At 41.9% G+C, this 25000-nt stretch overlaps 4 protein-coding genes across 12 annotated transcripts in view; 1 reads left to right on the top strand and 3 right to left on the bottom strand.

Moving 5' to 3' along the window:
• The window catches only part of mogat3a (monoacylglycerol O-acyltransferase 3a), a 5489-nt gene extending 5463 nt beyond the window's left edge, over positions 1-26 (bottom strand). Inside the window, exon 1 of one of the 3 annotated variants that reach the window (XM_026912168.3) lies at positions 1-26. This exon is cut by the window's left edge and continues 156 nt beyond it. The gene's annotated coding sequence lies outside the window, so the exon portion shown is untranslated. The other 2 variants (XM_053240517.1, XM_026912166.3) reach the window with 2 other exon arrangements.
• Positions 1-20878, top strand: part of LOC113525613 (zinc finger protein 345) — a 23707-nt gene extending 2829 nt beyond the window's left edge. Inside the window, exons 2-6 of one of the 5 annotated variants that reach the window (XM_034302519.2) lie at positions 476-600; positions 14084-14172; positions 16055-16153; positions 17426-17555; positions 18411-20878. In XM_034302519.2, coding sequence (XP_034158410.2) covers positions 16082-16153; positions 17426-17555; positions 18411-19978 — 1770 coding nt within the window. In that variant the 5' untranslated portion in view covers positions 476-600; positions 14084-14172; positions 16055-16081 and the 3' untranslated portion in view covers positions 19979-20878. Of the gene's footprint in view, positions 1-471; positions 601-13704; positions 13873-13978; positions 14173-16054; positions 16154-17425; positions 17556-18410 lie in introns of those variants that run through there. The other 4 variants (XM_053240510.1, XM_034302516.2, XM_034302518.2 and 1 more) reach the window with 4 other exon arrangements.
• On the bottom strand, positions 634-11401 carry LOC117596811 (NACHT, LRR and PYD domains-containing protein 3-like). Its single transcript, XM_053240495.1, has 10 exons — positions 11328-11401; positions 11063-11146; positions 10250-10351; positions 9807-9870; positions 9380-9584; positions 6700-8482; positions 4941-5114; positions 4301-4474; positions 1980-2156; positions 634-1814 (listed from the first exon to the last, which is right to left on the bottom strand). Exons 2-10 carry the CDS (start codon positions 11101-11103, stop codon positions 1802-1804), a joined length of 2733 nt encoding a protein of 910 aa, XP_053096470.1. The 5' UTR covers positions 11104-11146; positions 11328-11401; the 3' UTR covers positions 634-1801.
• An 890-nt stretch (positions 20879-21768) lies between the features above and the next one.
• Positions 21769-25000, bottom strand: part of cntrob (centrobin, centrosomal BRCA2 interacting protein) — a 28163-nt gene continuing 24931 nt past the window's right edge. Inside the window, exons 17-21 of one of the 3 annotated variants that reach the window (XM_053240492.1) lie at positions 22990-23450; positions 22784-22871; positions 22547-22661; positions 22391-22463; positions 21769-21978 (exon numbers count right to left, since the gene is read on the bottom strand). In XM_053240492.1, the coding sequence (XP_053096467.1) occupies positions 21874-21978; positions 22391-22463; positions 22547-22661; positions 22784-22871; positions 22990-23450 (842 nt within the window). In that variant the 3' untranslated portion in view covers positions 21769-21873. Of the gene's footprint in view, positions 21979-22390; positions 22464-22546; positions 22662-22783; positions 22872-22989; positions 23451-25000 lie in introns of those variants that run through there. The other 2 variants (XM_053240493.1, XR_008304104.1) reach the window with 2 other exon arrangements.

Genomic DNA, 25000 nt, shown 5'->3' with positions numbered 1-25000 from the left:
TCTCACACACTCACTCACACACACACTCACTCACACACTGTCTATAAACACACACACACACACTGACACTGACACACTCTCTCACACACACACACTCACACACTGTCTATAAACACACACACACTGACACTGACACACTCTCTCTCTCTCTCTCTCTCTCTCTCTCTCACACACACACTCACACACTCTCTCTTTCTCACACACCCTGTCTATAGACACCGTGATCTCCGTCTCTGTGTGTGTGTGTGTGAGGTGTGTGTGTGTGAGGTGTGCGGTCGCGCGCATGGAGCTCGGCTGGAATTCTGATGGGCGTGTCCCAAACTGACGTGCGTTAATTAAATCCGGGTACTTTTCCCTATAACGCTCCGATTTAGTCGCCAGATTGTAGAAAACTTTCACTAAACAACTTCTGCTTCTCGTTCTCTTTCTTTTCCCCACCCACACCCCCCTCTCCGCTGTGATTGGATAAAGAAAGCCTGACCTCACAGCCCCACCCACTCCGAGTAACGCACTTCTGACCAATTAGATGGAAACGGGTGATGACGTCACAACTCAACTTCCTGTTCCCAATCCTCGCCAGAGGGCGCGCGGGAGGAAAAGGTATTTATTTATTTATATATTTATATATATCTCTATAATGTATTTCACTCACATTCATATTCTCACATTTCAGTTTTTTTTAACCAGCTTTGCTTTTAAATAATAATAAATAATTAGGTTTCATTCAATAATCTCAGTTTTTATTCAATATTTATTTACTGAAAATATTTGTTACAGTTTACAGACAGAAAATGGCAATAAATTCATATTTGTTTCCTTATGATGTTAATTATGACACTATGTTGTTAAAGAGTATTAGAATTATATTAGAAATATTGAACCAGTCACATCAAACCTTAAATTAAAGTTTTACCAAGAATTACAATATTAATATTCAGTGTACAGATATTACCTGCAGGAATAGAACAAACAACGCTAAATGAATGTGATAAAATCTGAATAAATTATTAAAACTCTAGCATGATGTGGATACTGACACACACTCACAAATATATACACACAGATATATACACAGATAAACAAATGATATACATTTTATATATAATATTTGCATTAATCAGTCACACACATAAATACTCGCATAAAGGATGAAATAAAATAATTTTAGTAGGAAAATAACAAACAGGTTTAACTCATGCACCAGTCTCCATTTAAAAAACGTGTGTAATTCTTGATTTGTGTAGACATATTTATTTAACATGTATGGAAGGAGTCTCCAGTGTCAGCGCTTTGTAACAGTGAGAGGTAAAGCTGTAACTGTAAGTTTTATGAGTTTAAGCTTCTTTGCGGTTTCTCAGTAACGTTTATTTTATAGTTGCTATAACGTAAGTGAGAATGGGAATTATCTTGTTTCACCAATGTTCCACAACATTAGATGTTAAACATTATTATTTATTAAATATTAAACATGCTGTTATAGGAAAATAATCAACTTCAGGGTGGTAACAGTAACGGCTTCGCATCAGGATGCACCACATCATTGATTAGTTTCCTGTAATAGCACAATCCCTGATGTTTTTATTCATTACATATTAAACATGTCTTATGTGTGTATGTCAAGTGAAAAAGTATAAATAAAATGTTTGCTTATTTAGGTTTAATAGGTTAGAGCATTCAGGATAACCAAAAAAAGTCCATTCTGAAGGTTTAACAACCGGAAAGTTGGTGCTGCCAAAGCAACACAGTCTCACAGCACAACATCTCAGTTTTATTGCACAGCACAGCCATAACCACCATGTGGTTACGTTTCGATCCTGTAAGACACAGAATACAACACACTGATCAGTTCTGAGTACCTCAAACAGTAAAAGACTGCATTTATGCTAAAATATGTGTCAAGATTCAGGATTTCTACATCTTACGAGCTCACACACACATACACACTCCTCCATATAACAGGCAGTAAGTCAGTAACTCACTGTAGTGTCTCCAGTGTACAGTGTGGATCCTTCAGTAGATCAGAGAGCAGCTTCACTCCTGATTCTCCTGGATTATTTCTGCTCACATTCAGTTCTCTCAGGTGTGATGAGGAGTTTGTTTTCAGAGCTGATGCTAGAGCAGCACAACCTTCACCTTTAAAATTGCACTGATATAACCTACAGAAAAAAATCATACCTTACATTAACATTTACATTAACCAATTAACCATAACGCGACTTACAAAAGTGCTTTATATTCTCTACTGAAAAGACAGTTTCACACTAGCACAAATGATCCATGCTCTAGGAACACCACAAGAGAAGGGTTAGTGTAAGAATAAGTACAGCAAGAAAATGGAGTAGGACTCAGTGTTTTTTTTTTAAGATTTAGTCCTGGCTTCTAAAGGCTTCATTTAATAACAGCCAGTGACTCAGCTGTTCTCCAGAGATGATCACCATGAGGGAGGATGAGTTGACCTAAGTTGTTTTAAAGGCTGGATGGGAATGTGGTGCAATGCATGGTGTGATAAGTGCCTTCAGGTAAGTGGGGTCCATTTTTATCCTTGTAGGTGAACATCTGTGTTTTAAATCTGATGCAGCAGCTACAGGAAGTCAGTGGAGGGAGCGTAGCAACGCGGTGTTGTGGGTGAACTTGGGGAGGTTAAAAACAAGCTGTGCAGCTGCATTCTCAGTCAGTTTCAAGGGTCGGAATGGCACGCAGGGGCAGACCTGCCAGCAGTGAGCTGCAGTAGTCCAGTCTCAAAATGACAAGGAATTCACCAAGCACCTGAGTGGCCAACGTGGTTAGGAAAGGCTGGATCCTGCTGATGTTGTAAAGGAGAAACAGATTAGCAATATCAGCAGTGCATGACAGTTGGTTGTCCAGACCTACACCAAGGTTGCATGCACTGTCAGATCCAAGAGTTCTCTGAGGTGATCACAAGATCTTGACATGGGCATGCATCTTAAAGGATATACTGAAGCTTAGATGTAGTCTTTCTGGGATTTAGTTTCAAGTGATGAGTTGCTATCAATGATGCCCATCAGACATGCTGATATCCACACAGGAATTGCAGAGGGGGGGATGAGTTGTGTGTCGTCAGCATAGGAGTGGTATAAAAAGCTATGTGAGTATATGACCTCAGCATTTTTCTGGAGGGAACTGACCACTGCGGGAGACCCCTTATTTTTACCTCGGTGCACTCCCTCTTGCTTGCCTGCTCAGCTTCCCTGCCAAGTATGTTTACATACATTATGACAAGGTTTGGGATCTCCTGAATGTGCCAGAACAGGTCCATTCACAGGCATACTGTAGTAGAATACAGAGCTTGCAAAGGTCATCACTGCAGCAGGCTTTACAGAGGTGAATGCTAAAAAAGGTGCCTTGAAGGCCTAGCAGGAATTCATGAGTGGACAGGACTGGACAGGAGGCCAGAACCCACACACTGCAGGAGAGGAAGAGCAGGGCATGTCTAAGCCATCAGTGGAATAGGGCTCATAAAGGCCATCGGCAGACCAGACACCATGGAGTTTAGCAATGGAACTTGAGTGACCAAGGCGGCTGTGATCTGTAAGGTTCTGGGGCCACAGTTTGAGGTACATGAGTGGCCACAGCCATGGGGTGAATCCTACAAGCAGCTGGGAGGCTGAAGTCTGTGCCGGAATTTGGCAGCTGGATGAGGCACATAAACAACTGAGGCCCACATGCTCCAAGAGAAGAAGGACCGAGTGCACCCAATCCTGATCTCTGACTTAATGCTTCTTATTGACCTCAATGTAGGATCAATATAAGCATTAAGAAGGTTTATCAATCGTACTACAATCAGGTAATCTTTTTTCCCTTAGCAATCAGAGTCTCTGCCCACTCAGAGTCCCGGCCTTTGCACAGAACAGGACACCCCTTCTGGTGCCCAGGATTAATCTCATACTTTCAAAGGCTGAGGAAAAACAATTAATTGGAGGGGTCTAATCTGTACCGAATACAGTTTTCTTCAACAAGGAGGACTTATGAGAGAGACATGGATGCAAGTGCAGACTTTTGTTTGAGTTCTTCCAATAATCATCAACAAAGTCCATAGAGGTCAGTGATCAGGCAGACAGAGTCAACAAAGACAGGGCTAAACCTGCAAACCAGGAAAATATGCAAGGGTCAAAACCAAGTACACAATATTCTAAGAACCAGGAACCAGAAAAATGCCATTGAGAATAGTAAAGAAATATGTAAAGTTATCATTAAAATACATACTGTATAATTTGTCTCATTCTACTGGGTGTGTGTGTTTGTGTGATTAGTATCTATAGTGATAAAGTGATGATCTGACCTCAGTGTCTCCAGTGTACAGTGTGGATTCTCCAGTCCAGCAGAGAGCAGCTTCACTCCTGAATCCTGCAGGTTATTGACACTCAGGTCCAGTTCTCTCAGACTGGAGGAGTTTGAGCTGAGAACTGAGGACAGAACTCTACAGCTTTCCTCTGTGAGATTACACTCACACAGCCTGGGACAGAAATGATGATATATCAGAATACTTGCAACTCAAACACACATACATAGATTATTATTTTACTTAATAATGAAGTATATGTTTTCTCAAAGTTTTGATTCCTCGACTCCTACATCATGTAGGTAATATTGCTCTCATTTTGTTTCTCCCTGGAAAAGTTCTTATGTGATAAAGATACCAGCTGAGATTGTCGATCATCGAGAGTGGTGATTGTAGAGGCTTGGCAAACACATTGTGAAAGGGTGTATTATTTTTTGTTTTTTTTTTTCAAATCTGTTTGGCAAGAAAATCTCACTGCTTTCTGGATTCCTTCATCAGGAAAATCAACCAAAAAGTGACTTTAAACATAAGCAATGTCCTCATTTTCTCACCCTGACACACTCTGAGCTGTTCAGTGTTTGGAGAGTAAGATGCTCAGTTATTCTTCCTGCATGTGTATGTGAAAAAGTGATGCTCTGACCTCAGTATCTCCAGTTTACATTGTGGAGTCTCCAGTCCAGCAGAGAGCAGCTTCACTCCTGAATCCTGCAGTTTATTGTTACTCAGGTCCAGTTCTCTCAGACTGGAGGAGTTTGAGCTGAGAACTGTGGACAGAACTCTACAGCTTTCCTCTGTCAGATTACACCCAAACAGTCTAGAGGAGAAATAATTATTTATCAAATATTGATAAACCTCAGTCATCTGTTACAGCAACAAATGGATTTGGAATGAAATACTATACAGAAGTTTTGTAAATACTTAAAAGGGTTATTAGAGTCATTAATGATGAGTGTGGCCAGGTAGAAATGCCAGTAGCACCATGAACAGACACCACAACTAAAACAAGAGGTAGCATTGGCCCCAAGTGCCTATGACTAGAGGGCAACGACTGAACCTGCCACTGGCTCTTTCCTGGTAACGTGGCAGGGCTCCTACTCCAGAGCAGAAAGACTGAACCAATAACTCACTGAGCATCCCAGCTAGGCCATCCAAAGTATGAGCAAACCTTCAATATCAGTCTCCTAAAAATACCTCAAGTCTCTGTCTGTCCTCTCCACCTTAGCTGCAGGAGCTGGAGTTGGAGGACAATTACCAGGATAACTTTACTACTTTCTCCCGGCTGAACCCACCCCATCTGATATCACATTTGTAATTTGTCCATAATTATAACCAGGAAGCAGCTCTATACAAGGACCTCAGAGTGATCAAGGAATCAACCAGTTTCTGGAGATTGAACTACGTGTCTGAACTCATCACTGATCCCATGTCACAGGTGAGTTAATAGAACATCTCGGAAAGTCACAAAGTGTCTCAGCTGTGGTGTCAGAAGCCCACAACAAAACAACTTTTAGTACCTCCAAAGGACTATGGCAATGTCAGGACCTCTCTTTTGGTTTCCAGGGGCCCCAGTGACTTTCTAGCACTTGGTGTACATAATCTTGTGTCCCCACCACTGCTTCATTGCTGCCAATAACTAGAAGCTGTTGTGATTCACTAAGAAAGCTGGGTGAAGCACCTAACATACCTTTGACTAAAAGAGACCCTGATCTCAGCTCTAGCATCCAGAAACCACAAAAATCATGTTCCAGGTAAAGCCCCAGAGCAGAGAGTGGGAGCAGTCTCATGGTGAAGATCCCATATGATTTTTATTAAACTCAAACCCATAGAGATGTGGCATCAGTGCCCTTGCCCCAAAAGCCTCAAGTGGATGGCTGGCGCAAAAGACACAAACCCCTGCATCACCATCACTACAAGTCTTCACCCTTCAGTTTGAGCATCGTTCAGGGTACTGATATCAAATCAGACTACCTCTGAGTGGTTTGAATGCAGCCCTCTCATGTGGGTATCACTTCCACTAGAGTGCGGGATCAGCACCATTGCCAGCTATGCTACCACCACCACCACAGACAGACACCATAATTAAAACATTGGTGACACTGAATGGAGTGCTGAACCCTCATAGCTTCACGGTGACTACTTTACAAATGCTAACCATTAAAACAATTCCTCACCTATATACCCATAGTGCCTCTCACTTCTCTCTCTCTCTCTTATGCTGCATTGTGAAAATAAACATAACGTTTAGAGTTCAATTATCCATTGTGGTTTGTATGGTTTTGACCATGGCATGCCCTCAGGCCTTGTCTCATTACACAAGCACTATTTTAATAAGTTAAATATATCATTGCATATACCATTAAATTAAAATCACTTTAATAATTTTATGAAAAAATACTCACAAGGCTTTCCTAGATGCTTTTACCACTAGCAGCAGCTTCAAAAGACATTCCTCAGATCTATCAAATTTCTTCAAATCAAACTCATCCAGCTCTTGTTCTGAGTTTAGCATCAGAAACACCAGAGCTGACCACTGAGCAGGAGAGAGTCTGGTTCCACTGAGACGACTGTTACCTCCTCTGTTCAGGTAAGTTTGGACTTCCTGTTCTAGAGAATAGTCATTCAGTTCATTCAGACACTGGAACAGATTGATGGATTTCTCTGGTAATGGATTCTTTCTGATCTTCTCCTTGATGTACTTGATTGTTTCCTCTTTGCTGTGAGAGCTGCTTCCTGTCTGAGGCAGTAGGTCTCGTAAGAGAGTCTGATTGGACTCCAGTGAGAGACCCAGAAGGAAGCGGAGGAACAGGTCCAGGTGTCCATTCTCACTCTGTATGGCCTTATCCACTGCACTCTTCAGGAATGCAGACATGGGTTGCTTTCTTAAGAGAGGTAACTTTCCAGTGTTTTGATCCCTTAGAAGATTTTTATTTTTCAAGACAAAGGAGAGGAATGTGTATAAAGCAGCCAGAAACTCCTGAACGCTCAGATGCACAAAGCTGAACACCTTCCCCAGGTGAAGCCCAAACTCCTCTCTGAAGATTTGGGTACACATTCCTGAGTACACTGACACTTCTCTGACATCAATGCCACACTCACTCAGGTCTTCCTCATAGAAGATCAGGTTTCCTTTCTCCAGCTGTTGGAAAGCCAGTTTTCCCAGTGCCATGATACTCTCTCTGGTCTGCTGAGGATCAGGGTCACATTTCTGATGGTACTTTTGGTCCTTGTGTTTGATCTGAAAGATCAGGAAGTGTGTGAACATTTGAGTCAGAGTCTTGGGGATCTCTCCACTCTCTGCTTCATCCAACATTCTCTCTAGAACAGTGGCTGAGATCCAGCAGAAGACTGGGATGTGGCACATGATGTAGAGGCTTCTTGAAGACTTCATGTGTCTTATGATTTTATTGGCTAGTCTCTGATTATTTATCCTCTTCCTGAAGTACTCCTCTTTCTGAGGATCACTGAACCCTCGTACCTCTGTTACCTGGTCTACACACTCAGGAGGGATCTGATTGGCCGCTCCTGGTCGAGAGGTTATCCAGAGGAGAGCAGAGGGAAGCAGATTCCCCTTGATGAGGTTTGTCAGCAGCACATCCACTGAGGCTGACTCTGTCACATCACACAATCTCTCATTGGTCTGGAAATTTAGAGGAAGTCGACATTCATCCAGACCATCAAAGATCAACACCACTTTGTAGGAGTCACAGTCTATTAAGTGTAATTCTTTCATTTCTGGGAAGAAGTGATGAAGAAGATTCATCAGACTGAAGTTTTTCTCCTTCATCAGATTCAGCTCCCTAAAGGGAAGTGGAAACATGAAGAAGACGTCCTGATTCGCTTTTCCTTCAGCCCAGTCCAGAATGAACTTCTGCACAGAGACTGTTTTTCCAATTCCAGCTACTCCTTTAGTCAGCACCGTTCTGATGGACTTGTCTTTAAAGAGGTCATTACATTTGATGGGTGTCTCCTGTGTTGCTGGTCTCCTGGACGCTGTCTCAATCTGTCTCACCTCATGTTCATTATTGACGTCTCCACTTCCTCCCTCTGTGATGTAGAGCTCTGTGTAGATCTCATTCAGAAGAGCTGAGCTTCCATGCTGTGAGATTCCTTCATTAATTCTTTTACACTTCTCCACAAGTTTGGATTTGTGTTTGTCCTGATACACAGAGAGCAGCCCAAACTCTAACAGAACAGAAGAATGTGGTGATAAATATCTTATCATATAAACAACATCTGCTCAAGGACTGCCACACTGGGTAACAGCTTCTACCCCCAGGCTGTCAGACTCCTGAACACGGTGCTGCCCCTCTCTACACACATCACCCCGGGATCCAAGTAACTCCCTCCACCCTACTGTACAGACACTATTAATCAATAATGATGCACATGTTTAATTACTGCACTGTTGTACTGTTTACAGTACACAGACACTTTGATTGTACTGATTCATTACAGTATCACTTTAAACCTCATTCATCTCAGGTTTCTTCAAGCATTTCTGCTCTGCACTGACAATTAATTCTAGGTGCAGCTTTGGACCCTGTGTTTACTGTAATGTCTTATTGTTGTTTTGTTAAGTGTACTTTTTTGTGATTGGAGTATTTATGCTCTACTGCCCCTCTGTGTACTCCCCCCGACTGTTTCCCCATTTACCCTCCCCGCATGCTTCTTATTCCTGTTGCACTTTATTTATGTTCTGTCAGCACTGTGTAGCTGGTACATGTGTCTTTCACCTTGGGTCCAGGAGACACGTTAATTCGTCTCACTGTATACGGCTGTGATGACAATAAAGATCTACTTGACTTGACCAAGATCCACAGTATTAACCATCATTTTTTGAAAATCTGGAGTACATTCCAAAGAAGCTGTTACTATAGAAATGATAATGTATTAGAACGAGCGCATTAAAATAAACTTTTTGCAGCTGCGCTACTGTCAGAGCTGCTGTTATAGAAAATTAATCAACACCTTCTGACCAATCACAATCCAGGATTCAACAGTGCCATGGTTCAAGATTAGATAAATATTCTCCCTGTGACGTTAGTGCATGAGAAAGATGGCATGACTCAGAGCTCTTACTGTTGTGCAGTGTGTTAGCGAGATCTGTGTGGTTCATGTTCTTCAGGACGTGCAGTGTGATCTTCAGCGCTCCCTCTCTCACACTGTGATGAACCTCCTCTTCCTCCACCTCCCTCTCAGTGCATGCTGGGTAATCTGGACTCAGGAGCTTCTTAAACCTTTTTAATTCATTCTTCAACAGAGTGATGACTTTGTGCTCAAGATCCTGATTAAGAAAATATCAAGTAAACATTCTAACATTACAGAATTTAATGACCATAAAAATGTAATTCTGTCTGATTAACTCTAAAACTCCTACCACAAAATTAAAATGTCAATAATTAGACAACCACAAGTAGAATTACATACAGCCCTTTATCAAGGTGTATAATTTAGTTGATGTGTATATAAAATATATTCATAATAATTTAAAAATATATATACACACCTTGAATATTAAATCCAGCTGCTTTTTGCAGGTGATTTTTAAGCTCTCAGTTGTCCTTGGTGTACTGTGGACAAACAAAACACTGATTAACTGAATGAATATGCAACTATACACAAACATTTAGCAATATCATATTCTTACATTATTGTGATAATCCACAATAAAACATTATTTTGGTTTAAGGCAGCAAAATCATGCAATGCATTTTAGAATTTCCTGATATTTTTAGAGATGAATAACAGATGTTAATAAGTGAATTAATTAGGATGCATGTTATAAGTTATATGTTATTTCCTCATTTGTCTTCTTGGGCAGTTGAAATGAAATGTACGCTGGATGAAATGTTTTAATTTCCTCAGCTCAGCTTAATTTTTCAACCCATAAATTGTTTCATAATGAGCTGAGTGAGGAACAATGCCCTAAAATATAATAACTCTACTGACCTCAGATCAGCAGAACAGTCTCCATCTCTGAAGTTTGTCAGAAATCCCATCGAATCACTCTTCATCAAAAAACGTCTGGGTTCCAGCGAGTCTGTTCTCAGTCTGGGCCAAAATAGTTTAAAGTTGATATAAAATTTTATTTATTAATATTTTATTGTAAAGTATAAACTGGGGTTTTTGAACTCCTTTTAGTTAACAGGCCACATTACACTTAATTTAAGCATAAAAATCCCCTAAATTAATTAATTAAAGTCAGAGGTTATGGCCATGAGTTTATTGCTCTATTCTGCTCCCTAGTGCAAAAGCATATACTAGCTCTGGAATTTTAATTCAGAACACAATTCTAATTCATTTGGGGGGCCGGGTCAGAACCTTTATCAGGCCGGGTTTGTGCTGGTTTTAACATGTCACACTTGCATCCTAATTCACGGTGGGTTCTCAGTGAAGAATTTCAATATGTGAAATTACATTATATGAAAAGATGTTTATGAAAAGAAGGATGGCTTGGTCTTGTTATGTCACGTGAGATTCCTCGATTCCTCAGTGTCATTAGAATCGTCTCCCTCTGAACATTACGGGATCTCCCATTAGCTGGTCAGTCCTCAGAGACACACAGCTGGGTTTCGGTTCTGATCACTGACCCTCAGTCAGACTCAAACACCCACAACTATCATGTACGTCTGTTTATTATGTATATTCTTATTCCTGAATTCCTTTCACCTCTTCTCTTACTTAGTGACTTCTTAAAACTGTAGTTTAGATCAGTAAAAGACTTTTTTAATAATGTTAGCGTTTATATTTTTCTTTTCTCACCTCTCGTCTTTCTTTGTGTCCTGTTTTCCAGAGACACTCATTTTGGAGGTTATCTGTCCTCCTACAGATTACAGCTGCACAAAACTGCACACACACACACACACGCACACACACACGCACACACACACATGCACACGCAAAGTGCAGGATGTTAAATATTTAAACATAATCTTATCATCAGGTACTTTACATTAATTTAGTAAATTGTCTTCACTAAAAACTCTCACAGATGTCTTGTATTATAGCTCTGGATTTATGTACTTACTGTGTTCTTTACGCTTTATCTTCGTCTCGTCACAAAGAGAAACTGCTGAGATTTTCTCAAACTGGTTTGACTGGTTTAATCATCTCAGTAAAAAAGCTCTGTCACGTCTGCGTGGCATTAATAATCTCACAGGCAACAAAACATTCGAACCAGGGTTTATATATAACATGCTGTACATTATACATTATATTAAACATTTAACTGTAAAAATCATAATACAATTAAAGTAAGTGATATTTTCTTGTGTTCATCACAAGTTAAAACTACAAAGTTATTGTTCAGAGCTGTCATTAAAACATCATTTTCAGCGTCATTTATATTAATTTATTTTCACGCCTTTCACAGTGAGCCACATTTTGCATGCATTAATTACATCAGTGCAAAATAAGTGCATTATTTTAATACTGCTTCATTACAATACAGAGCAGTGCATAAATATTCACCCCCATGAACTGTTCCACACTGAATAATATTACAGTAAGTACATTTTATCATTAGTACAGTTTCTGGTTATCATTAGGAAACTTTGGTTTCTGTTCTAAACATCACCAGCTCTTCTTCATTTATGGGCAGATGATTACCATCAGGAAAAGTTTAGATGAAGAACAACTCGTTCTGTTAAGCTGCCACTGTAGACCACCATTACAGAAACTCTTTAAAACCCATTAGGAACCATTAGGCGCTTATTGTTTTTCAGTAGCGCACTCAGTACAATAGGTGGCGGTATTGAGCTGTAAGGACACGGTGCCTTTAACCCAGAGAAGAAGAACAACGGTTTGTCTTTTTTTCCCGCCTTTTCCCGTCCTCATGCTGTTCACTCACTTCAGCATTTTACCTCACAGTTAGCATTTTACCTCAGGGTTAGCATTTTACCTCAGGGTTAGCATTGTACCTCAGATATTTTCTGTGTAATTCAGTGTTATGTGAACTCCAGTTTTGTTTTTACTTTAATTTCTGGTTTTCCATAATACGAAAAAAAAGAAATGGTTCCTTTTTTCTTTATAAATGTTATATTTTTATTAGCAGAGTACCGTACTGATACTGTAAATTCTCAAAGTGCAAGCCTCTCTTTTTGGTCTTCAAATATGAGCTTAAACGTTATTTTGAGTCTATTGCACAATCACAAAACTTAAAAACAATAAGAGCTTTAGTGTCTGTGAACGACTTTATATACTTTAAGGACCTTTTATTTATTTATTCTTTCCCTCTGTTCTCCTGGCTTTTTAATATTGTGTTATTACTAATAAAAAAAAACTCAAGTTTATCATTTTACCTCAGTTTTATCATTTTACCTCAGGTTTAGCGATTTAGCTCAGGTTTCGCTGTGTGATGTGGCTAATCGCTTCTATACAGAGATATTTCTGGCAGATTTTTTACAGCGACTGTTTGATAAGAATGAATTAAAACTATAAGTTTGTTGTGTATGAGGTAAGTTCAGCTGAAAAGTGCTTGAGGTGTTTGATGGCTAGATTCGATTTGGATATTTGAGATTTTTCCATACGTTAAATGAATTAATAAATTAATAAATATATTAGAAGGTGAATTAGAGTCTCTGTGTGGTGGCCTCTCACAAGTGCACCTCTAGATCTTGCCTGAATTATAGTGTGTATTATACTGTGAGATTTTACGACTTTGTTCACTTAATTTAGAGAAACTGCATTTTTTAATACTTTGAGAAAATGTAAATACTTTAAAGTAATGAAATAGTTTTAGTGTTTGTAATTTCGGTCGTGGTTTTCAGAGAGAGTTTTTGAACCCTGTGTGTGGAGACTTCTGGGACAGCGTGTGTTATACAGAACATCTGCTAGAAGATCAGAGTTTCACTGCTTCAGTGCAGATCCTCAGCTCTGTAGAATTTGTACCAAGTCACGGTGAAGCTGTTTTGGCAGATTGTGGTGTTGCAACACCTCGCTAACATCCGCCATGTGGGTTTTTCCTTCAATTTGATACCATTTATAAAAGAAATTTTCAATAAAATAAATCCAATAAAAGAAAAACTCTTTGGCTGTTACCTGGATGTTATGTTAAAAATGACTCTAAAGAAGTGAACTAATAGAATTTTTTTTTAAAGAAATTAATTAAATGCATACTCGTGCAATTGCTCGCTCTTAAGCGTGAAATTCCGTCTCAGATTTTCAGATTGCTCTTTTGCAAACCACAAATTCAGTTTCAGTTCAGAACTCAATTTCAGATACAAATTCAAAATAATAACAATTCATAGTTCATATTTTTGCAAATTAACATTTTTAATGGCATAATTTTCTTACTCCATATCTGCCCACCTCACTGCAGTAAGTTAAATTAATCCTTCAGGACAGAAATACTGAAAACCTGAACACTGAAAACCTGAATACTGAAAACCTGCTTTAATCAGAATTCCATGATATTCCAGCACGCTCCAGTCACGTGATCTCTGGTGTTTATCTGCAGTAAAATGGCGGACACCAGAGTAGTAAGTTTTCAGTCCTGCTGTATCTTATTTCTCATTAAATCTCTTCCATTCAGAGCTAAACAAGTGTCGAAATAATCCTTAGACACGCTCGCAGTATGTTTATGAATATTGTTTCTCTGGTGTTTATATAAAAATGTAAATATATTTCTTGCTATTCCACGGTTTTCCCTCAGAAAGGGGCGTGAACTCTGAAGTACCCGGATGTGATTTCCGCGCGAGCTCTGCTCCAGGCTGTTAGCTAATAGAGCTAATCGTTTATTAATCAAAGTTCCGCAGAAATATTTAACCTTTTTTTTTTTTACAGCGACAGTTCGAGTGAATAAAAGGAAGAAGCTCGTTATCGTGTTTTCTGTTGGAGGAGTTCGCTGTTTGAGTTCATCTTAAAAACCTGAGGTAAGTTTAAATGAAGCTGCAGTGTTTGGCTGCGTCACAAATCAGTCCCGGGGCACACTAGTGCACTAGCTAGGGAGGGAGAGAACTCCTGCACACTAGTGCACTAGCTAGGGAGGGAGAGAACTCCTGCACACTAGTGCACTAGCTAGGGAGGGAGAGAACTCCTGCACACTAGTGCACTAGCTAGGGAGGGAGAGAACTCCTGCACACTAGTGCACTAGCTAGGGAGGGAGAGAACTCCTGCACACTAGTGCACTAGGTAGGGAGGGAGAGAACTCCTGCACACTAGTGCACTAGCTAGGGAGGGAGAGAACTCCTGCACACTAGTGCACTAGCTAGGGAGGGAGAGAACATTAGTGATTAGTGGTTGATTAATGATTAGTGATTAATGATTAGTGATTGATTAGTGATTAGTGGTTGATTAGTGATGATTGATTAATGATTAGTGATTAGTGGTTGATTAATGATTAGTGATTAATTAATGATTAGTGATTGATTAGTGATTAGTGATTGATTAGTGATTAGTGGTTGATTAGTGATTAGTGATTGATTAGTGATTAATGATTGTGATTAATGATTAGTGATTAATGATTAGTGATTGACTAGTGATTTATTAGTGATTAATGATTAGTAATTGATTAGTGATTAATGATTAGTGATTGATTAGTGATTAATGATTAGTGATTGACTAGTGATTTATTAGTGATTAATGATTAGTAATTGATTAGTGATTAATGATAACTGATACTAGTTTAGCTAGATTAACAAACTAACTCCTATTTAACTGATTAGTTAGTTTAGACTTTTAGTTAATTTTGTTATAATCTAAACAAATGTAATCTTTGATCAGGCAGAGCTCCCAAACGCTGTCAGCTTTATTATATACACACATACAGCACTGTGCAAAAGTCTTGGCATTTATTTATTTATTTATTTATTTTTAGTACAAACTTTGTTATAGATGTTTATTTTCTGGCTTCTACATTATTGATTCAGTACAAAAACATTTTAGATTCCAAACATTAGTTTTCCAGCACAAAATGAAATGTTACAGAAAAATGTTTGTATGTCAGTAAAGAAAGCAGCAGATTCCATAAGAGACACTTTTCAGATAAAAACATAATGAAGGCTGCTGGGTTTCGCTGCAGAAATAAGAAGCGAGTCGACAGTCAAAGTCTCCAGAAGAACTGTGGCTGCTTCTGCAAGATGCTCAGTAACACTTCCAGCTCATTTCCTTATAAAACTGCACACACTGCACCTCAGATACTGCTTTATTTATTTAAAGTGAAGGATCGTCACATTAAATACTGACTTTGTTTCATTTATTACTGTTTACTGCTCTTTATAGGATTTATTTTATTTAATGTAAAAACATTATTAATAATTTCATTATTTTTGAAGGTGTTTTTGCTCTGCAGCGTTTCTGTGCATGTGCCTGAGACTTTTACAGCACTGTGTGTGTAAGGGATGATCCACGGCCAGGTGTGACTGAAAGGATAAAAATAAAGGTTAATTTTAGTTAATTATTTTATATACGAGTCGTTAGATCTAGAATTCTGCTCTAAATCATACACAGAGATAAAGCAGTGCGATAAGACTACGTTTATTTGAATGAATTATAATAAATAGTAATTAGAGAGAGGTGTGTGTGTGTGAGTGAGTGTGTGTGTGAATTAACGAAGCTGTGAGTTTAGCTGTAATTGTACGTTGCTATGGTTACGGTTGTTTATAGGCAGCGCATTAATTTAGCGCGGTGATTAAACTGAACTACCTGTGCACTCAACGCACACCTTCCAGCCAATCAGGGTCGAGTATTTTGACAGACCATGGTATAAATATAAAAATAATGTTTGTGATGAAGCTGTATTTCTTATGTTTCCAGCCTCATCAGTGTTTCTGCGCGTGTACAATGAGCACAGGCGGCAGGCGGCGGTCTTTACGGCGGTCTCGGGGACGGACTCCTGCTCCTGTCGACTCGCAGGTGAGCAGCAGCTTCAGCAGGAAAGCGCTTTCCTCCTAACGGGCCGCTCACACCACACCTCCAGCAGGCGACATTCCTTCAGAGACATCAGGATATGACATCACGCGCCAAGCCTTTGTCCCTCCCAAACACCCCCCCCACATATAAACACACACACACACGCGCACACTCACTCACACACACACGCACACACACACACACATTAGCGGCGTTACGATTCACTCGTTTTCTCGATGCATCGATACGCTTCGATCTTTAAGTGTGATTTTTGATTCAGTGATCGTCAGTGTCGGCGATTATCGATTTAAAATGCTAATAATCAAATGCATCGCGTTTATTTTATGTAGATTACAATATTTTTACTGTACGAATTATTAGTGTAAGTTATCTTAGCGAACCGGTGCGAACGGCAGGCACAGTGTATTACACTATACGGCCAAAAGTATGTGCACCCCTGATCATCACACGCACATGTCCTTCTTCTCCAAACTGTTACCACAAAGCAGGAAGCACACAGCTGTATAGAACGTCTCTGTGTGCTGTAGCTTTACAGTTTCCCTTCACTGGAACTAAGAGACTCAAACCTGCTCCAGCATGACAATGCCCCTGTGCACAAAGCGAGCTCCATGAAGACATGGTGTGTGAAGGTTGGAGTGGAAGAACTCGAGTGTCCTGCACAGAGCCCTGACCTCAACCCCACTGAACACCTTTGGGATGAACTGGAACACCGACTGAACCCCAGACCTCCTCGACATCCCAACATCAGCGCCTGACCTCACTAATGCTCTTGTAGCTGAATGAACACAAATCCCCACAGCCACGCTCCAACATCTAGTGGAAAGCTTCCCAGAAGAGTGGAGCTCATTATAACAGCAAACACACGGGAATAAATCTGGATGTTCACCTGTTGGAAAGGTGACGCCTCAGACCCGGTCCATGATGAGAGTCACTGCGCTCTTCAGCTCTTCAGCTCTTCCGCTTCTGCTGCCTGATGGGATTTGGACGCTTCACGGCTTTATGCTCGATTTGAATATTATTTACTTTCACTTAAAATATTTAAAAACACAGTGATTTTGCACTGTGCTTTAAAAAACAAAGCTCGAATATTTTCTGTTCTCCTGTAACCTGGAACAGTTGTAGTGATGACATCATAGCTCACACGCTAACATGCTAAACACTCCTAGATGTTAAACATTTGCAGGTTTGCTTCATGAATGAGAAGGAGACTGAATGTTTGCTAATAATGCTTTTGTGTTGTTTGGTAACGTTTAGCGCGATCAGGATGTGAAGACAGAGAGCCGTATGAAGTCGGGTGGAAGGACGTCGGTGAGAAACGTCTCCCCTGTGAACGAACCGAGTGGAGAATTCCAGAAGAAACCTCCTGATGAGCAAAAACGTGAAGGTGAAGTCCGTCTGTGTCAGATAACGGCTCGTTAGAGTGCAGCACGCGGATAAATAACAATAAATCCCCTTCTCACGCGTGTTTATGAAGAGAGAGGTTCTCGTGTGAAGCTGGAGTCAAAATGTCGGAAAAGTTCATCAGGCAGTTTGCCGTGTTCCGACCCGACCCAGTAACGTTCTGGTAGACTTGAGTATGAGTAAGAACCACGACGTTCCTGTGTGTAACGGCTTTATCGGCTCATTAGTCCTGTGAGTTGCTTAAACGTGAGGAATTCGTAAGCGAATGAACCAGTGAACGTTACTGAGAAGGAAATATGTGGAAGTCATTATTACTGTACTGTTCAGGATGCAGGAGCACGCGACAAAACGTCAATACGGCGGGATTCAATCTTACTTTCCGTAAACTAACAGCCCTCGCAGGAAATGACATCATCGTTAAAGCGATGTTACTGGACATTCAATGTCAAATTTCATTATTAGATCCACATCTGTATAAAGTAAAGCTATCAAAATATCACAAATGTAAATATCGCGATATGAATATCACAAGGGCCTGCGATAACTGAGTGATTTTAATACTTTAAATACTTACGAAAAGTAAAAGTTTTAGCGTGACGCAGAGAGTGCTTTCTTTTCCTCAGAAGAACATGAAACGTATGATGGTTATGAGTTTTCAGTTTCTTTAAATATATAAATATAAATATAATTTAAATTGATTTTACACACTTAGAGCATTATCGTATCGCATTATTTAACAAGTTATTGCATTTTTCTTCAATATCCTGCAACCCCGGTATAAAGAAATAAATAATTAATGAATATAATTATATAATTGTGGCCCTTTTCCCTCCTGCAGACGTGAGCAGCAGCGTCTTGCAAGTCTTCTCCTGCTCGTTGTGTCCACTGTCCTTTACAGCTCAGATTTATCTCCACAAACACATCCGCAGATGCCACCATGAGGAATATGTGCGATTACTTAAAGCAGGAGAGGTTAAATATGAGAACCTCACGAGGAGATACAGCAGACCGCAAACGTCGTCTGCTGCTAACGGATCTCAGAAACAGAACTGCCAGTGCTCATATTGTGGGAAGAGTTTTATTCAGCAGAGTCACCTGGAAATACACCAGCGCGTTCACACGGGAGAAAAACCGCATCACTGCTCGCAGTGCGGGAAGAGTTTTACGCAGAAGAGTCACCTCCGAACACACCAGCGCACTCACACGGGAGAACGTCCGTACAGCTGCTCCGAGTGCGGGAAGAGTTTCACTAACAACAGCGGACTCCAAGCACACCGGCGCATTCACACGGGAGAACGGCCTCATCACTGCTCCGAGTGCGGGAAGAGTTTCACTCGCCACAATTCTCTCCTGCTACACCAGCGCATTCACACCGGAGAAAAACCGTATCACTGCTCGCAGTGCGGGAAGAGCTTCAGCTACCAGAATACGCTCCGGCTGCACCGGCGCATTCACACCGGAGACAAACCGCATCAGTGCGCAGCGTGCGGGAAGAGCTTCAGTCGACAGAGTAGTCTCAAAATGCACCTGCGCATTCACACAGGAGCCAAGCCCTACTACTGCTCCAGGTGTGGGAAGAGTTTTACCTACCAGACGAGTCTCCTGCAGCACCAGCACATTCACGCAGGAGTGAAGCCACATCACTGCTCGCAGTGCGGGAAGAGTTTCAGCAGCAAGTATTCTCTCAAGAAACACCAGCGCGTCCACACGGGAGAGAAGCCACATCACTGCTCGCAGTGCGGGAAGAGCTTTACTCGAGAAAGTCATCTTAAACTACACCAGCGCACTCACACCGGAGAGAAGCCGTACCAGTGCTCAGTGTGCGAGATGGGGTTCAGTCAGCAGGGTCACCTTCGAAAACATCAGCGCACTCACACCGGAGAGAAGCCGTACCAGTGCTCCTACTGCGACAAACGATTCACCGACGCCGGTACGCTGAAAATACACGAGCGTGTTCACACGGGAGAGAAACCGTACCAGTGCTCGGTGTGTGGAAAGAGCTTTACACAGCAGGGTAATCTCCAGCTGCACCAGCAGCGCGTCCACACCGGAGAGAAGCCGTACAGCTGCTCCGAGTGTGCGAAGAGGTTTAGCGACAGCAGTTCTCTCAAAATACACCAGCGCGTCCACACGGGAGAGAAGCCGTATCACTGCGCCGAGTGCGGCAGGAGTTTCGCCGTTCGAAGTCATCTCCAAAGTCACCAGCGCATCCACACGGGAGAGAAGCCCTATCGCTGCTCCCAGTGTGGGAAGAGCTTCACCACCTCGAGTTCTCTCAAAACACACAACCGCATTCACACGGGAGAGAAACCGTATCAGTGCTCGCAGTGTGGGAAGCGATTTACCGTCCAAAGTCACCTCAGAAGTCACCAGCGCGTTCACGCGGGAGAGAAGCCGTTATCCTGACGCTTCGTGGTGGAGGTAGACGTACGAAACGTGAGCAGCTGGACACACGTCACGAACCTCTGTCAGATTGGAAAATCTAAACATCAGAAAATACATTTTCTTAACTACTGAGTTAATTATGGTTAAGTGCTTCGAAAAATAATTTCAGTCACTACTTCAAATAAAGTACACAAAGTAGAGCTCCTCGTCATTAACATATAAACTACTGTGCTAAAAGTTTCATAAACAAACCTGTAAAAATGCAAACTAGATGAAGTTTTAGTGTCAGAGAGAGAGAGAGAGAGAGGAAGGAAGGAAGGAAGGAAGGAATGAAAGAAGGAAGGAAGTCACGTACTACCTGTCATGTGACCTGCTTCCTTCCCATCCAGCTCAAGCTGTCCTCAGATCATGTCCTTCGACACAGAGACGTCAGATCATGAAGATCTCAGATTAATGAAACGCAATGCTAATGCTAACGGTCTGGTGTGTAACGTGATCTGAGTAACGCTTTATTATTAGTTTCTGGTCTTCACTTGCAGGTGAAAGGAAACACCGTAAAAGTTTACGTTATTTTTGTTTGTCTTTAATCCTAAAACTGAAATAGTCTGCTAATTCATAACTCTAAAGCATATAGTTTTTTTTATAGAAAAAATTAAACTGCCTTAAATTACACTGTCTCTTAAATCTAGCTTTTATTGTTACTTTTATTACAGAATCTTTCTCCTTCACTGGAAAGATTCTCTGTGAACATGTGACCTTTTCTACCAAAGGTGGGAAAAATCCTGTTTTGCTGCTTCAACACAATTAAAAGGACCAAAGAAATTCTTTCCTACCAAAGTTTTAACAAATCTGAACTTTCCTTAGTGCCGTTGCCTTCAAGCTTCCGCAACAACAGAGAGAATAAACTCAGGGTGGAATATGGAGCGTGGATAAACATGCTGACTCTGTGTGTGTGTGTGTGTGTGTGTGTGTGTGTGTTTGTGTGTGTGTGTTTGTGTGTGTGTGTCTGTGTGTGTGTGTGTTCCTTTTTGGTTGGTCTACACTCACCCCTATTAGAATTGTGCATCTCTACCTGCCTGGGTAGGTGGGATTAGTGGGATTAGTGGGATTAGTGGGAATTGGGATTGGCAGGTTGGACAGAGCTACATTGAGAATGGGCTGGATTTGTCAGAATTCCTTCAGGAGAATTCTTCCTTAGGGAATAGGTGGGAATGGGATTTTTCCAGGAAAAAAACACACCTGTGCACACCTGTACCCTGGATTAACAGTGAGGTTGTACAGCTAACATGCTGATGTGTGTCGCGTCTAAACGAGTTAACGAGCGAGTTTCTGGAATAATCGGAGTTTCCTGGGTCATGTTTGGATCGTTAGAGAATTCCAGCCAACGTGAGCGCGGCTTCCGCAGGTGAAAGCCGGGGGTGATGTGTCCGACGCACTTAAATGGAAAAGGAGTCAAAATTCTACGTAAGTGAATTTTGAAAAAAAAAAACACATTTTAAAATACACTCAAGTATTTAAAATTAGGGTTAAATAAATTGACTACAATAATTTTAATTGTATTCTCTATTCTCGTAAACTCTAATCTTTTTCCTTTCGCACTTTTTTAATAACAGAAAGACATGTCTGGGTTTTATACAGTAGTACAGGGACCACAGCTCAGACCTGCGCTTCTGCAGCAGCACGCTGGCGGACGAGCCACTTCTACTGCAATACTGTGACGAGAAACGTATAAAAATTAGATCTTATTAAAATGGAGACGAATGAATATAAAACACTTGAAAGAAAAACTCAGACACAAATGTTTATAAAACAAGCATTTTAATAAAACACATCTGATTATAATAAATTAGTACAAAAAAAACAGTATAAAAGAGAGTCCACTTTCCGTCACACACAGAAGAAACGCGCGAGTTCATTCATCTCCAGGCGTTGACTTTCGACCCTGACCTTTGACCTTGGGGTCCAGTCCGGCGCCCTCGAGTGGTCGTGTTCTGCGTGGAGCGAGCCACAGACTGACGCTGCTAAACACACACACGCACACACACGCGCACACACACGCGCACGCACACACACACACACTTTAAGGATGCTTTTCTAGTTTTTTCCTATTTTTTTAAACTTTGTGGAACTTGGTAACTTTTTCTTACTAATCTGCTTTTAATTATTTAACTTTATTGCTTTAGGATTTTAAAACACTGAGAAGAATCTTATAATGATGATTTACACGTAACTGTGAACTTTAAAGATCAAAATGTGCAGTTACAGTTAAAATTCCCTCAACTTGAGTAAAAGTATTTTTAATTGCCTTTTTTTGAACCCTTTCGTAATCTATACAAATGATTTTAATTTATAATAATTATATAGTTTTATTATATTTAAAACCCGCTCGACTGCAGGAGGTTCCTCCTAACTTCTCCTTTCCTTTCGTCTCACCTCCTTCCTGTCGTGCTGTGCAAGTCTGCGGTCCAGGTTCGCTCGGACCGGGTCAGCACCCATCTCTCCCGACCTAACACACACACACACACGGTTCTTTATATACAGTGTGGCTTCACACACACTATATACACAGAGATACACATGCACACACACCTAATAAAGCTGTCAAGGAGCTGCTGCAGTTGCTGCGTGGTGTGTGTCGGAGGCAGCGTCAGGTGCAGGTGGTCAGCGAGCTGCTCCAGCTTCAGCTCCACCTGAGAGCTCACACCTGAAACACACACCTGTATTCTGAAAGTGCCAAAACTAGAAAAACACTAAAGCTGCCTGGCCTTTATGCATGTGCAGACCCTGACACTAACGCCACACACACACACACACACACACACACACCTGAGTTAGCAGGCTGTGATTCTGGTCTGTTCTTGCTTTGATCTACCTGATGTTCCTCCAGAGGTTCACCTGGAGAACGCTCCAGCAGCTGAGAGACAGAAAAGAGAAAGCCGATGAATTAATAAGTAAGATTTTATACTGTGCGGTGTTACATGCAATAACGTGTGTGTGTGTGTGTGTGTGTGTGTGTGTGTATATATACACACCTTCGCTATGTAGTACTGCAGTTCATTTTGTCTCTCGTCACACAAAGATGACACGCTGGTCGCAGGGGGAGGAGCTCTCACTTTGACTGACAGGGCCTGGTCTGTGGGCGGAGCTGTGGTCCCTGTACTGCTGTACATTTGCTTGGATACATCACATCGCCCCGCCCCCTTATCTGAGCTCTGATTGGCCCGTACGTCAGTGGAGGCGTGTGCTTGATTCGGTCGGAGGTTGGGGTTGGGAGTCGGAGTCGGATTCGCGCTGGGATTGGGATTGGGATTGGGAAAGGGTTGTCTGCTGACTCGGAGGTCAGGCTGATTCCTGTCGCAGTGCAGATCCTGAGTGTGGAAGTGAGTCGTCTCTCCTCCTCTCTCTCGCTCTGTCTGTTCTCTCCCTCCATCACTTCCTCTGTCTGCTGTCTGTCTCTCTCCTCCCACAGGCCTGTCCCACAGATCACCATCACCTCCACACACACACACACACACACACACACACAGCCCAGTGTAACACCTCAGTGTTAGTCAGTTTCAGCTACATGCAGCCTGACATTTTATATGTCATTTTATATGTAGTAAGAACAACGGAATTAGTAAAAAGTGCACCTGTGAGGTGTGCGTGTGTGTATACCTGTGTATGTGCGTGCCTGTGAGGTGTGTGTGAGGTGTGTGTGTGTATGTGAGGTGTGTTTGTATACCTGTGAGGTGTGTGTGTATGTGAGGTGTGTTTGTATACCTGTGAGGTGTGTGTGTATGTGAGGTGTGTTTGTATACCTGTGAGGTGTGTTTGTATGTGTGTGAGGTGTGTCTGTGTGTACCTGTGAGGGTTGTGTACCTGTGAGGTGTGTCAGTGTGTACCCGTGAGGTGTGTGTACCTGTGAGGGTTGTGTACCCGTGAGGTGTGTGTATACCTGTGAGGGTTGTGTACCTGTGAGGTGTGTGTGTGTACCTGTGAGGGGTGTGTACCTGTGAGGTGTGTCTGTGTGTACCTGTGAGGGGTGTGTACCCGTGAGGTGTGTCTGTGTGTACCTGTGAGGGGTGTGTACCTGTGAGGGGTGTATACCTGTGAGGTGTGTGTATACCTGTGAGGGGGGTGTATACCTGTGAGGGGGGTGTATACCTGTGAGGGGTGTGTACCTGTGAGGGGTGTGTATACCTGTGAGGGGTGTATATACCTGTGAGGTGTGTGTATACCTGTGAGGGGTGTATACCTGTGAGGGGTGTGTATACCTGTGAGGTGTGTGTATACCTGTGAGGTGTGTGTATACCTGTGAGGGGTGTGTACCTGTGAGGGGTGTGTATACCTGTGAGGGGTGTGTACCTGTGAGGGGTGTGTATACCTGTGAGGGGTGTGTACCTGTGAGGGGTGTGTACCTGTGAGGTGTGTGTGAGGGGTGTATACCTGTGAGGGGTGTATATACCTGTGAGGGGTGTATATACCTGTGAGGTGTGTGTATACCTGTGAGGGGTGTGTACCTGTGAGGTGTGTGTATACCTGTGAGGGGTGTGTATACCTGTGAGGGGTGTGTACCTGTGAGGGGTGTGTATACCTGTGAGGGGTGTGTACCTGTGAGGTGTGTGTGTGTACCTGTGAGGTGTGTGTATACCTGTGAGGGGTGTGTATACCTGTGAGGGGTGTGTACCTGTGAGGTGTGTGTGTGTACCTGTGAGGTGTGTGTATACCTGTGAGGGGTGTGTACCTGTGAGGGGTGTGTACCTGTGAGGGGTGTGTACCTGTGAGGGGTGTATATACCTGTGAGGTGTGTGTATACCTGTGAGGGGTGTGTATACCTGTGAGGTGTGTGTGTACCTGTGAGGTGTGTGTATACCTGTGAGGGGTGTGTATACCTGTGAGGTGTGTGTACCTGTGAGGGGTGTATATACCTGTGAGGTGTGTGTATACCTGTGAGGGGTGTGTACCTGTGAGGTGTGTGTGTACCTGTGAGGGGTGTGTATACCTGTGAGGGGTGTGTATACCTGTGAGGGGTGTGTACCTGTGAGGTGTGTGTATACCTGT

This window comes from Pangasianodon hypophthalmus, chromosome 16 (assembly GCF_027358585.1).
Source record: "Pangasianodon hypophthalmus isolate fPanHyp1 chromosome 16, fPanHyp1.pri, whole genome shotgun sequence".
NCBI classification, from domain to species: Eukaryota; Metazoa; Chordata; class Actinopteri; order Siluriformes; family Pangasiidae; genus Pangasianodon; species Pangasianodon hypophthalmus.
Note: the sequence above shows the minus strand (reverse complement) of the source record. Positions and strands in the feature narration are given on the sequence as shown.

Excerpts from the sequence above, each read along its gene's own strand:
- LOC117596811 (XM_053240495.1), bottom strand. The coding sequence starts at position 11,103 with ATGAGTGTCTCTGGAAAACAGGACACAAAGAAAGACGAGAG. Across the intron at positions 8,483-9,379 it reads CGCTAACACACTGCACAACA|AGTTTGGGCTGCTCTCTGTG; the intron begins GTAAGAGCTCTG and ends CTGTTCTGTTAG. Across the intron at positions 2,157-4,300 it reads TGTACACTGGAGACACTGAG|GTTATATCAGTGCAATTTTA; the intron begins GTCAGATCATCA and ends TTTTTTCTGTAG.